The following is a 13101-nucleotide window of genomic DNA, read 5'->3' as shown; positions in this document are numbered from 1 at the left end:
GTCACTCTCACCACTACACTACACTGGCCTTGAGAATAGGGATGGGCTACTGGTTCTCTTAGCAGAAGTGAGCCGTTCTCTCACTCAGCTGCAAGTTGACCCAGAAAAAAGGGCTCTTTTACCTCCCTTTGCTTCCCTGTCGGACCTTCCTCCAGAGTGGCAAAAGCCTTCTCCACTTTCCCCATCCCTTGGCACATAATTGCTCTTACTGCGATCTCATTAACAGATTTACTTATTTGAAAATCATTATCCAGGCAGACAGGCCGAACTAAGAAACCGTATCCCAGGGGCGACTCATCAGGGGAGCTGCTGGATTGCAACATCAAGAGATTTTCCCCAACGGTACTCACAAAAGCCATTTCACCATGTTGGAAATCACCAACAGGGATTAAATTTTAAAAACAGAGAGAGAGGGAGAGAGAAAGGGAAAGTGGGAGAAGCATTTAGCACATTCAAACATATTGCAAAGCTTCTTATCAAAGATGTGAAGCGCCAGAGTTTTAAGAACAACGGAAAGAACCCCTCAGCTAGGTGGGAAAACAATTTTTTTTTGTTTTGCATTGTTGACTAAGCTTAAATGGCGTTACAAAGGGATTAGAACTGCATGCTCCAACCTGGCGCCCTCCAGATGTGTTGGACTACAACCACCCATCATGCTGGCAGGGCATGATGGGAGCTGTGGTCCAACATGTCTGGAGGGCACCAGGCTGGGGAAGTTTAGGTTAGGTGAATTCATGGAAGAGGAGAGGACAATGATGGCTATTGGCCGTGACAGCTAAACAGAACCTCTATGTTTAGAACCAGTGTGGGAACAGCAGTTGCCTTCATGTCTTGCTTGTGGGCTTCTGAGATTCTTCTTCTTCTTCTGTTGCCTTCATGTCTTGCTTGTGGGCTTCTGAGATTCTTCTTCATCTTCTGTTGCCTTCATGTCTTGCTTGTGGGCTTCTGAGATTCTTCTTCGTCTTCTGTTGCCTTCATGTCTTGCTTGTGGGCTTCTGAGATTCTTCTTCTTCAAAGCCATTCTAAAAAAAAAAAGACTCAAGGTGACTTGCAACAAAATTAAAACATACAAAAATGTAAAATAGCTAAAAAAAATAAAATAAAATGCCACGGACAAAGTGACGAACTTAAATCCCATTCCTTTCAATGGGTTTACTCAGTAGGATTTATGTTGGATTTTACCCCATGGCCCCATAAAACAACTAAGCCATCAGTGCTCATAAACCAGGGTTAGGCCATCTTTTGTGCCATGGCACATTTGGCAATTGGAGAAACTGTCCTGGGCACCACCACAAAATGACTGACATGGCAAAGGACATGTAACCTGCCCAAAAGACTGAGTACAAGGCAAAGGTGGGGTTTGAGCCTGAATGCACTAAACTTCTCCTTTGAACCCATAATCCTCAGCACCAATGGAAACCTATTTCACAGCAACCCCAGGTGCTGTTAAGAAAATGTGTGTGTATGTGTGTTTTAAGTGGAAGGGCTAGGCATCTTGGTGAGTGCCAAGAAAGGTGTCTGGGGCTGCATTGGTACCCACAGGCACCATGTTGCTTACTCTTGCTATAAACAATTCAACTGATGCATTAAGGAGCCCATCACATGCCATCAAATGCCTAGGAATAGAGCAAAGTCTTAACCTGGTCTGAAAAGATGACAATGTTGGAGCCAAGTGAACCTCACTGGGGAAAGCATTCCACATTTGGGGGGCCACCACTGAAAAGGCCCTCTCCTTCTTGTCATCCTCTGAACCTCCCTCAGAGGAGCCACTCAGAGAAGGGCCTCCTGACATTGATCTGAATGCACAGGTCGGTTCATACGTATTACCGTCCTGAGCTTTATAAGGTGTTATAGGTTAAAACCAGTATTTTGAATTGAATTTAATAGAAGCACAGTGCCCACATCAGGAGAGGCAATAGTTCCACTCTACTCTGCACTGGTCAGGTCACATCTGGGGAACTGTGTTCAGTTCGGGGCGCCACATCCAGAAACTGAAGCATGTCTAAAGGAAGGCGACCAGGATGGTGAAGGGTCCGGAAATTGCATCCTATGAGGGAGCTGAGTACATTTAGCCTAGAGAAGATTAGGGGGAGACATGACAGCTGTCACACAGAAGTTGTAGCAGTTGTTTTCTGTTCCTCCAGAAGGTAGGATTAGAATCAATGGGTGGAAATTCCAGGGAAGCCGATTTTGGCTAAACATTAGGAGAAACTTCCTAATGGTGAGAGCCCTTTGACACTGGAAGAGTCTGCATAGGGAGGCGGTAGGCTCTGTTTCACTCGAGATATTTAAGCAGATGCTGGACTAAGGATGTACAGATTTCATTAAATCTGTTCCGTGTTTTGTGGATTCTCAGGTGTCTTTCATTCTGTCTTCCGCTCATCGATCAAATCAGATTTTTGGGGGGCCAGCATTTTACTGTACTTGTGCCAATTTGCATTAGCACCACTTTGCATTATCGAATGAAGATTAGTGCGTTTGTGCAAGTGTGCATTAGTGCCAAGGTGCTAATGTGCACTAGCGCTAATGCACATTAGCACAAATCTGCCCCAAAGCGAAAAACGGATCTGCAAGTCCATGGACTCCCAATACTTGGGAAAAGCCACTCCACTCTGGAATCTGCAGGTCAGGTTCATAGAAATCCAAACCAATTTGAATATTTTGTGGACTTCTTCAACATCACTATGCTGGATGGGTTTCTGTCAGGGATACTGAAGTTACATCCTGCACTTCAGATTCTGCATTCATCAGGGGGCTGGATGAGATGATCTCGGAGGCCTCTTCTATGATTGTATTCTTAATGAAGGCAAGGCTGCCAGGACTGATGGGAGTTGGAGTCCAAGAAGATTGGGAAGGACACGTTTCCTACTCCTATTCTAGTCCCTGAGAGTTTATTATACCATAATAAATGTGTTAGTCTTTAAGGTACCACATGGCCCTTAGGTGGTTTTGTTGCAACAGTCATGGCTACCCCTCTGGATAGGGGTGTATGTGTGTGTGTGTGTGTGTGTATTTTACCACACATATAAAACTCTCCAGTACTCCAGGGAAACTGTGGCTGCCATCCTATGCACAGTAAGTGGGAGGAAGTCCCATTGAATTTGATGGGGGCCTAGTTCTGAGTAGACACGGACAGGATTGCACTGTGAACCTGTCAAAGGCTGTCCACTACTGAATCTTCCTACTGCTTGGGGACACATGAGGAATATGAAACAATATTGTAATTAATTTTTTTAAAAATAGCACAACGACCCTCATCTGTATCTCGTCTGGGGCTCAAAGGCTTTTTCAGCTTGTGTGTGTAAACACACTGTATCAGCAACTCTGAAAAGCGTGTGTGTGTGTAAAATTAACTTAAAACTGTGAGCTAAAGGGAGGCCTTGCATCAGCAAAATTGTGTTCAGTCCATTTGCTCCCGAAGCACCTCAAGCTGTGTTCATGCGGAGGGAGGAGTGGGGTGGGGGCAGTTCCAACTCCAGCTTCCTGAGGGCCCTTGGGCGAGACGCCGGCCCTTGGGCCCCTCCTTCGGTGACTCTCCCTTCTCACCACCATGGTCACCAGCCGCTCTTTCTCCTCCTCCTCTTCCTCATCATGGCTCCCGCTTGCTTGCTGGACAGGCAGAGCGCCAGGGAGCAAGCAGGCCATGGCATCTCCTGCTCCTCCTCCTCACCACCACTGTTGTCTGGGCCAGAGCGAGAGGCAGGTTGCAATGGGGAAGAGGAGGAGGAGGTCCAGGGGGCTCTTGTCAGTGGGCCCCTGCAAGTGCCCAACCATGCCTACCCTTGATGGGGGAATAACAGCTAGCAATTAATCCAGGTTAAAAAGGATTCCACCCAGCCCTCATTTATTAAAGCTGAAAAACTGATTCACTGGATCAGTCCAAAGGTCCGGTTCTTTCTATCCAACACTTGGCCAGCCAGATGCTCCCAAGAAGCCTGCATGCAGGGCCCACCCTTGTTGACTGCCCCCCAGCATCTGATATTTGGAGGTTGTTGTTGTTCAGTCGTTCAGTCGTGCCCGACTCTTCGTGACCCCATGGACCATAGCACGCCAGGCCTTCCTGTCCTGCGCACTCTCCCGGAGCGTGCTCAAGTTCATATTCATTGCATCGGTGATGCTATCTAGCCATCTCATCCTCTGCCGTCCCCTTCTCCTTTTGCCTTCAGTCTTTCCCAGCATCAGGGTCTTTTCCAGAGAGTTTTCTCTTTGCATTAGGTGGCCAAAATATTGGAGCTTCAGCTTCAGTATCTGTCCTTCCAATGAGCAGTCAGGGTTGATTTCCTTTAGGATGGACTGATTTGACCTCCTTGCCGTCCAGGGGACTCGTAAGAGTCTTCTCCAGCACCACAGTTCGAAAGCATCGATTCTTCGGCGCTCAGCCTTCCTTATAGTCCAGCTCTCACAGCCATACATTACTACTGGGAAAACCATAGCTTTGATTAGACGGACCTTTGTCGGCAAGGTGATGTCTCTGCTTCTTACTATGCTGTCTAGGTTGGCCATAGCTTTCCTCCCAAGGAGCAAGCGTCTTTTAATTTCATGGCTACAGTCACCGTCTGCGGTGATCTTGGAGCCCAAGAAAGTAAAATCTGTTACTGCTTCCATTTCTTCCCCTTCTATATGCCAGGAAGTGATGGGGCCAGATGCCATGATCTTCGTTTTCTTAATGTTGAGTTTCAAACCAGCTTTTGCACTCTCCTCTTTCACCCTCAACAAGAGGCTCTTGAGATCCTCTTCGCTTTCTGCCATTAGGGTGGTGTCGTCTGCATATCGGAGGTTGTTGATAATTCTCCCGGCAATCTTAATTCCGACCTCTGATTCATCCAACCCGGCATTTCTCATGATGTACTCTGCATATAAGTTAAATAAGCAGGGTGACAATATGCAGCCTTGTTGTACTCCTTGCCCAATTTTGAACCACTCGGTTGTTCCATGTCTGGTTCTTACTGTTGCGTCTTGGCCCTCGTACAGGTTTCTCAGGAGACAGGTAAGGTGGTCTGGTACTCCCATCACTTTAAGAATTTGCCACAGTTTGTTGTGATCCACACAATCAAAGGCTTTAGCGTAGTCAATGAAGCAGAAATAGACATTTTTCTGGAATTCTCTTGCTTTCTCCATGATGCAGCGAATGTTGGCCATTTGATCTCTAGTTCCTCTGCCTCTTCGAAACCCAGCTTGTACTTCTGGTAGTTCTCGGTTCGCATACTGCTGAAGCCTAGCTTGTAGGATTTTGAGCATCACCTTGCTGGCATGTGAAATGAGCGCAATTGTGCGGTAGTTTGAACACTCTTTGGCATTGCCCTTCTTTGGAATTGGAATGTATACTGACCTTTTCCAGTCTTGCGGCCATTGTTGAGTGTTCCAAATTTGTTGGCATATTGAATGCAGCACTTTAACAGCATCATCTTTTAGGATTTTAAATAGCTCAGCTGGAATACTGTCATCTCTGCTAGCTTTGTTGTTACTAATGCTTCCTAAGGCCCACTTGACTTCACTCTCGAGGATTTCCGGCTCAAGTTCAGTGACCGCACTATCATGGCTATCAGGGACATTCAGATCTTTCCTGTATAGTTCTCCTGTGTATTCTTGCCACCTCTTCTTAATCTCATCTGCTTCTGTTAGGTCCCTGCCTTCTTTGTCCTTTATCATGCCCGTCTTTGCACAAAACGTTCCCTTGAGATCTCCAATTTTCTTGAAGAGATCTCTAGTCTTTCCCATTCTGTTGTTTTCCTCGATTTCTTTGCATTGTTCATTTAAGAAGGCCTTCTTTTCTCTCCTTTCTATTCTCTGGAACTCTGCATTCAGTTGGAGATATCTTCCCCTTTCTCCCTTGTTTTTCGCTTCCCTTCTTTCCTCAGCTACTTGTAAAGCCTCATCAGACAGCCACTTGGCTTTCCTGCATTTCTTTTTCTTTGGGATGGATTTCGTTGCTGCCTCCTGAACAATGTTACGGACCTCCGTCCATAGTTCCTCAGGCACTCTGTCTATCAGGTCTAATCCCTGAAATCTATTCCTCACCTCCACTGTATATTCATCAGGGATATGATTTAGGTCATACCTGAACGGTTTAGTGGTTTTCCCTACGTTCTTCAATTTCAGCCGAAATTTTGCAAGAAGCAGCTCATGATCTGAGCCACAGTCAGCTCCAGGTCTTGTTTTTACTGACTGTATGGAGCTTCTCCATCTTTGGCTGCAAAGGACATAATCAATCTGATTTCGATATTGACCATCTGGTGATGTCCATGTGTAGAGTCGTCTCTTGTGCTGTTGGAAAAGAGTGTTTGCTATGATCAGCGTGTTCTCTTGGCGAAACTCTATTAGCCTTTGTCCTGCTTCATTTTGTACACCAAGGCCATGCCTGCCTGTTATCCCGGTGATTTCTTGACTTCCTACTTTAGCATTCCAATCCCCTATGATGAAGAGGACATCTTTTTTTGGTGTTAGTTCTAGAAGGTGTTGTAGGTCTTCATAGAATCGATCAGCCTCAGCTTCTTCGGCCTCAGTGGTTGGGGCATAGACTTGCCTCTAAACATGGAGGTTTTGTTTAGCTAACAATAGTAATAGCTGCTGTGTCCTTTATGAATACTACCTCATTCTGTGAAATGTTCTGTGGAAAAAGCCTGAACTGCATGAATATACCAGGAGGCAAGTGGGATCTGCAACAAAATTTTGCAGTGTGGAATGTAGTGTTCCAGCCAGCCAGCCATGCCCTTTTCCAGAACACTCCATTCAATTCCCTCCCCACCTCCCACCAACTTTCTCTTCCTCCCCACAACAGTCAGAATTCCATAGCCGGTGAGCATATTCACTCCTCATTTGGCTGATTTGGGGTCTCCCACCTCCACTGCCCCCCCCCCAGATCTGTTGTACTTCTGCAAATCTTGCAGTGCTCCCAAGCCTGCTAATACCTCCCTTCATGTGCTTGTGTAGTGCCGTTTTGGCTACACATGCATCAGCACTCACAGCTTGAACATCAGAAATAGAGGGAGTGATGCTTCCCACCCCCACCCCCCTTGCATGGAGGGAAGCGATGGAAAAAACTTTACCTGCTAGATATGTCTGAGTCATGCTGTTGTTTCAGGCACAGGAGTACCCCCCCCACAAGGCAGTGACATTAATCAGCGCCACTTGCTGTTATTTGTAACCCCATTTCTGCTCATTAGGACCCTCAGCAACATAAAAACCATTAAAATCATCATAAAATAGCAGTAAAATATTATTAAATATTAATATTAATACATCTAAAAGCTAGGTGGTGTACTGAACATATAAAACTGTATACTTATAAAAGATCGTAAAGCCCAATAAAAACACCTCCTCTTAAGAAATAAGTGGTTATGAGAAACTGAATACGTCCTCATTTGATGATCCAATTTGTCCCTCGGCCGGTTATTGATGCCCTTTCCTTGTCCATTCCATTCAATAATTCAACCACTTGCCCTTACATTGCAAACTAGACTTGTTAAGGGTCCCACATGTGAAATACCACTTGTACAATAAACATCTCCTGTGGGAGGGCTGATTTGGAGATGAAAAAGAGACGATCTGTCTCTGGGTACCACTTAAGTTTTCATATTAGATTTGCAATGATTGCCAGTGACAGCTCTAACCTTACCCTCTTCTCCGATGCAATCGAATCCAAGGACAAGCAAAGTCAGGGCTTCCTGGGAGGCAAGAACTGGCCAAGAGAGGAGCTTAGAATAAGTGGAAAATGCCTCTGAGGAGTACAGAATTATGCATGGCATTGAGAAAGTGGATAGGGAGAAGCTGCATTGTTAGGGGATAATACTAGCTTACCTTGCAGGAATGTTGTATGGATTATGATTGTGCAAATTGTCATGGTGTGGAGAAAGTGGAGAGATTACCAAGGTGATCCAATGAAGCTGAATGGTGGGAGATTCAAGACAGATAAAAGGAAGGTCCCCCCTTTTTTTTTTTACATGGTGTCTAGTTAAAATCTGGAATTTGTTCCACTGAATTCCGTGGGATTTACTTCTGAGTAGACACGCATAGGATTGTGCTCTAAAACTAAAAATAAATCCTGTGCGACTCTTAATTCTCCTGCAGTTGCACTTTGCTCTTCAGAGCCATAATCTTATTCGGAAGTACATCCAAACTTGTTGGGACTTTCTTCTCAGTAAAACCTGTTCAGGATTGGATTCAATGAGTGCATTGTGTTGGTCTTGCTGCATTTGTCTCCACAATTGTCTTTATGATTTCACTGTCCTTGTTTTTTTCTGTTCCGCAGTCAGGGTAACAGCAATTGTGTGTGTGTTTGTGTGTGTGTGGGGGGGCAGCTATGGGTGCTTCTAAATGGAGAGGTTTTGGCACTACTCACTCATTGTCCTTCCACTATAACCTACATACAGAATTGAAACTGACATCCACACTTTGGTAAGTTTAAAGTGCAATCCTATGCATGCTTAGATAGAAAAAAGTTCTGCAACTTCCAGCATTCCCCAGCCAGCATGAATTTTATAGGAATTTTATGGGAGGTACAGACACAATCGTCTTCTATTTGTAACCCTCCCGTGTTTCCTGCTTCTTCCCTCTTTTTTCTAAATGCAGAAAATCCAAAAAGGTGAAATCACCACACAACTCCTTCTCATTCATGGTGCCAGAAGCCCTCTGTCTAGAAGCTTCCCTAGTGCTGAAGTACGAAAAGTACTGCTAGAGGACATTGGGGGAAAAAACGTTGCCTCCTCCTCCTGCCACTCCCAGTAAGGCTCTTGTGCTGCATGCCAGGCAGAAATTCAACAGGCAATGATGCCTTTACTATCCCAGCATGCCGGAGAAAGCTTCACCTGATCTATTTTTGCTTGCCAGGTAAGGGCATGATCCTATGCATGTTTAGACAGAAAAAAAGTCCTGCAGTTCTCAGCATGCCCCAGCCAACCATGCTGGCTCAGGAATGCTGGGCGTTGTGGGACTTTTTCCTGCCTAAATATACATAGGATTGCACCCTAAAAGACACAGGAGGCATGCCAGGTGATACCTCCATTCTGAATGCAAACAGAAGGGGAGGACAGTGGAACTCCAGGGGGCAGGAAAAAGGAGATTTTTCTATTTTAAAAATTGAATCCAGTTATCCAGTGAGGCAGCTGGGTAATTTTAGACCCTGGACCTATTGGTCTTGTGTGTTGAGTGTGTGTGTGTGTGGCTTTAGCTGGCCCTGTGCGAAGCCCACAATTAAGAATAGAAAGCAGAGAGTAGGAATAAATGGTAAATTCTCCCAATGGAGGGAAGTAAACGGTGGGGTCCCACGGGGATCTGTATTCACACCAATGTTTTCAACCTGTTCATAAATGATCTGGAATTAGGAGTGAGCAGTGACATGGCCACGTTTGTGGATGACACCAAATTATGTAGGGTGGTTAAAACAAAAAGGGATTGTGAAGAGCTCCAAAAGGATCTCGCCAAACTGAGAGAATGGGCATCTAAATGGCAAATCTGGTTCAATGTAAGCAAGTGTAAAGTGATGCACATTGGGGCAAAAAAATCCCAACTTTAAGTATAACCTGATGGGATCTGAGCTAGTGGTGACTTACCAGGAAAGAGATCTTGGGGTTGTGGTGGACAGCTCAATGAAGATGTGTGGCTGCTGTAAAAAAAGATGTGTGGCCACTGTAAAAAAAAAAAAAAAAAAAAGGCAAATTCCATGTGAGGCATAATTAGAAAAGGGATTGAGAATAAAACTGCCAACATCATACTGCCCCTATACAAATCTATGGTGCAACCACACTTCGAACACCGTGTACAGTTCTGGTCACCACACCTAAAAAAAAGATACTGTAGAGCTGGAAAAAGTGAAGAAAAGGGCAACTAAAATGATCAAGGGACTGGAGCATCTCCCCTATGAGAGAAGGTTACAACAGCTGGGATTGTTTAGCTTGGAAAAAAGGAGGGTAAGGGGAGACATGATAGAGGTCTACAGAATTATGCATGGTATGGAGAATGTGGATATGGAGACATTTTTCTCCCTCTCTCAAAATACTAGAACATGGGGTCATCCCATGATGCTGATTGGTGGGAGATTCAGGACAGATAAAAGGAAGGGCTTCTTCACACAGCATATAGTTAAAACTATGGAATTCGCAACCACAGGAAGTAGTGATGGCCACCAGTTTGGATGGCTTTAAAAGGGGGCTGGACAAATTCCTGGAGGAAAAGGCTATCAATGGCTACTAGTCTTGATGGCTCTGTGCTGCCTCCAGTACCAGAGGTGGTGAGCCTATGTACACCAGTTGGTGGGGAACATGGGAGGGAGGGTGCTGTTGCGCTCCTGCCCTGCTTGTGGGTTCCTGGTTGACAGCTGGTCAGCCACTGTGTGAACAGAATGCTGAACTAGATGGACCCTTGGTCTTATTCAGCAGGGCTCTTCTTAACATATCTCTTCTCCCCTTACCGCCATTCCATGCTTTACACCAGCTTCTACAGTCCTGATATGATAGAACAGCAACAAAACTGTTTTTTACTCTAATAAAAATAACTAGAATCGGAACATGTACAGTTTTGCATTTTAAGGGTGCAGTCCTATGTCTGTTTAGGCAGGAGAGAAGTCCTACAACTTCCAGCATTCCCCAGCCAGCATGCATGGCTGACTGGAGAATGCTGGGAGCTGTAGGACTTTGTTTATCTCTAAACATGCATAGGACTGAGCCTTAAATTCTCTTTAATCATAGCCCCATCATGACTGCAAGAGTAAAATGCTGCCCTCAACAACAGCCACTGCCCAACCATAATCTCACCACTGTAACTATGCAAGTTGAAGGTGAGAACAGTGGAATTCCAGGAGATAAGGAAGTGGAGGAGGGTTTAAATACAGAAGAAGAAAGCAAAAGGTGAGGCCGGTGGAACGCCAGGAGACAAGAAAGCGGAGGAGGGCTTAAATACAGAAGAAGAAAAAAAATCCAATCTAGCTATCCAAGCGGAAGGCTGCTCTACTTCCCGCAGCCTGCTGAACGCCTTTAAGCTGCACCTTTAAAAGTCACATCACGTTTGAAGGCCTGATTATCCATTAACCTGATGTGAGCCGTATTTCCTGCGGGTGGCGTTTCTCCCTTTACTCCAGCTATTTTCTCTCTCTCTCCCTCTCTCGCTTTTGCAAAGAAGACAGAAGCAGGCAAGCAAACAGGCAGGGAGCCAGCCAGCCAACAGCCGAGCTAGGCTTCCTTTCTTTCTCTCTTTCACCCCGCACTCCCCTTTTTGCCGAGCCTCCCTTTGGCGTGCCCCCTCCCCCTTTTCCTTATCAGCAATTCAGATCGCATGCAAATTCCCACCCACCCCCCTCTCTGTGTGTAGCCTTTTCTCACACTGGCAAAAGAGAGAAGACAGCAAGCCAGCAAAAGCAAGGGGAAGACAATCTCTCTGTGCCTCATCAGAGCTGGAAATACATCTCTTCCTCCTCCTCCTCTCTCTCTCTCTCTCTCTCTTTGATATCTCCTCCCTCCTTCCCTTTTTAACCCCCCCCCCGCCGCCGCCGCCGCCGCAACAAAAGTAACCTCTGTTCCCTCCCTCCAGAACCCCATGCAACCCAGATTTGCTTTGGGGGCGCAGCCGTGCAGTAGCTTAAGGGCTTGATCGCCTGGCAAAGCCCTCGACGTCTCCCTCTTTTCCGCTTGTTTTTCAAGACCCCTTCCCTCCCCACCCGGTCCTTTTGTGCCGCGATGGGGTGGGAGAAGCGACCCCCCGGGATCCCCTTCGCCTGCGTTTTCCTGCTGGCATCGTGGCTGGGCAGTGGCAGCGGAAGCTGTCCGGAGAGGGAGCTGGAGACCAGAGAGGAAGCGGCCAACGTTGTCCTCACGGGGACGGTGGAAGAAATCATGAACGTGGACCCGGTTCATCAGACCTACTCCTGCAAGGTAAATTCGGATCGAGGGCTGGGTGGCGCGTGTGCACTCGAGTCCTCGGCTCTTTCCTGGGTTTAGGGGTGGGGGATCCTCCGTCCGTGGGTACCTCCACGTCTCCAAGTGGACTGTGAAAACCTTTGCAGCTCTTGGCGGTCTGCGAATAAGTTTTATCTGTTTTAATAATATCATTTATTTTGCTCTCCCTACTTGTTGATTTCCTTCCCCCCTCCCTTTCCGTTGCAAGCTGCTGCTAGGAACAAACCTGCATTAAACTTGCATAGGATATACGTTCGGCTTCGAAAACAAAACTGCTTTCAGAGGGTTGTGCAGGACACAAATCTAGAAAGATCCCTAGCCCCCATCTTACATCCGAGTAGCCCCAGTGGGCTCTCAGGCAACTTCCTTTGCTCCTTACTATCTGTGGATGAAACTGACAAACTTGTAAGATTTTAGGTAGTGTCCAAAGTTAGTCCTACGTAGAGTAGATCGCTTGAAATGAATGGGACTTAAATTAGCCACAACTAACTTAAGTCCCATTCATTTCAGTGCGTCTATTCTAAGTAGGCCTAACCTTGGATATAACCGAAGGCTTTTAAGAATGAATTAGATGTCTCCGAAATTCCACCCCGCCCCCGAAACAGGTTGGGGAGGGGCTGATTGAAAATACAGTGCCCCCCCCCCCTTTTGGTGAATGGGAAACTGGGCATTTTTAAACGAAAAAGGGGGACTGTTACCTCTATACCCCCCTCACTTTAGCAACTGTTGCTAGAACTAAAGGCTGCCCTTGTCTTTAAATTGAACATCAGTTAAACATCCTCTGCCCCTGGAAAACAGATATTAAAAGGTAATGGTTAAAACCCTTCAGAAAAAGAAGAAAAGAAGTGGCAACTGGACATTTTAAATGAAAGTTTCTTTGGGGTGTGAGATTCTTTATCTTGTTCAGGGCTATGTTTTCAGTACATTCCTGGGGAGTTTGAATGTAAAGTGCTTTTGTTTGTTTTAAAGGGAAAAACGTAACCACAAAAGGACAAGGTTTTGGTAGTCCATCAGCCTCCGAACCCACTTTTTTACTCCAGAGTAGCTGAGCCAGAATGGAAAGAGGCCTGTGGTGGCAGTCCTAAAAACACAACCTTCCATAGAAATCAGTGGGGACATCTCCCCCGCCCCCAATACTGCAATACTATGGAAAACGTACCTGACAGTAAGCTGCGGCACTGGATGACCTAACTGCCAAGTAGACATGTGTAGCATT

General features: G+C 46.0%; 1 protein-coding gene and 1 long non-coding RNA gene across 2 annotated transcripts in view; one reads left to right on the top strand and one right to left on the bottom strand.

Annotated features, from left to right (window-relative positions):
* Positions 1-210: 210 nt before the first annotated feature.
* LOC146335237 (uncharacterized) lies at positions 211-12045 on the bottom strand. The gene is made up of 3 exons (XR_014786031.1): positions 11853-12045; positions 9549-9624; positions 211-1022 (listed from the first exon to the last, which is right to left on the bottom strand). It is a non-coding gene; the product is annotated as an uncharacterized LOC146335237 (long non-coding RNA).
* AGRN (agrin) overlaps positions 11091-13101 on the top strand; it is a 306032-nt gene continuing 304021 nt past the window's right edge. The window contains exon 1 of the mRNA XM_084822037.1: positions 11091-11861. Coding sequence (XP_084678163.1) covers positions 11667-11861 — 195 coding nt within the window. The 5' untranslated portion in view covers positions 11091-11666. The remainder of the gene's footprint in view (positions 11862-13101) is intronic.

This window comes from Heloderma suspectum, chromosome 15 (genome assembly GCF_057233095.1).
Source record: "Heloderma suspectum isolate Gila_16-S chromosome 15, 16-S_ref, whole genome shotgun sequence".
NCBI lineage: Eukaryota > Metazoa > Chordata > Lepidosauria > Squamata > Helodermatidae > Heloderma > Heloderma suspectum.
This window is presented reverse-complemented; position numbering and strand designations above follow the sequence as displayed.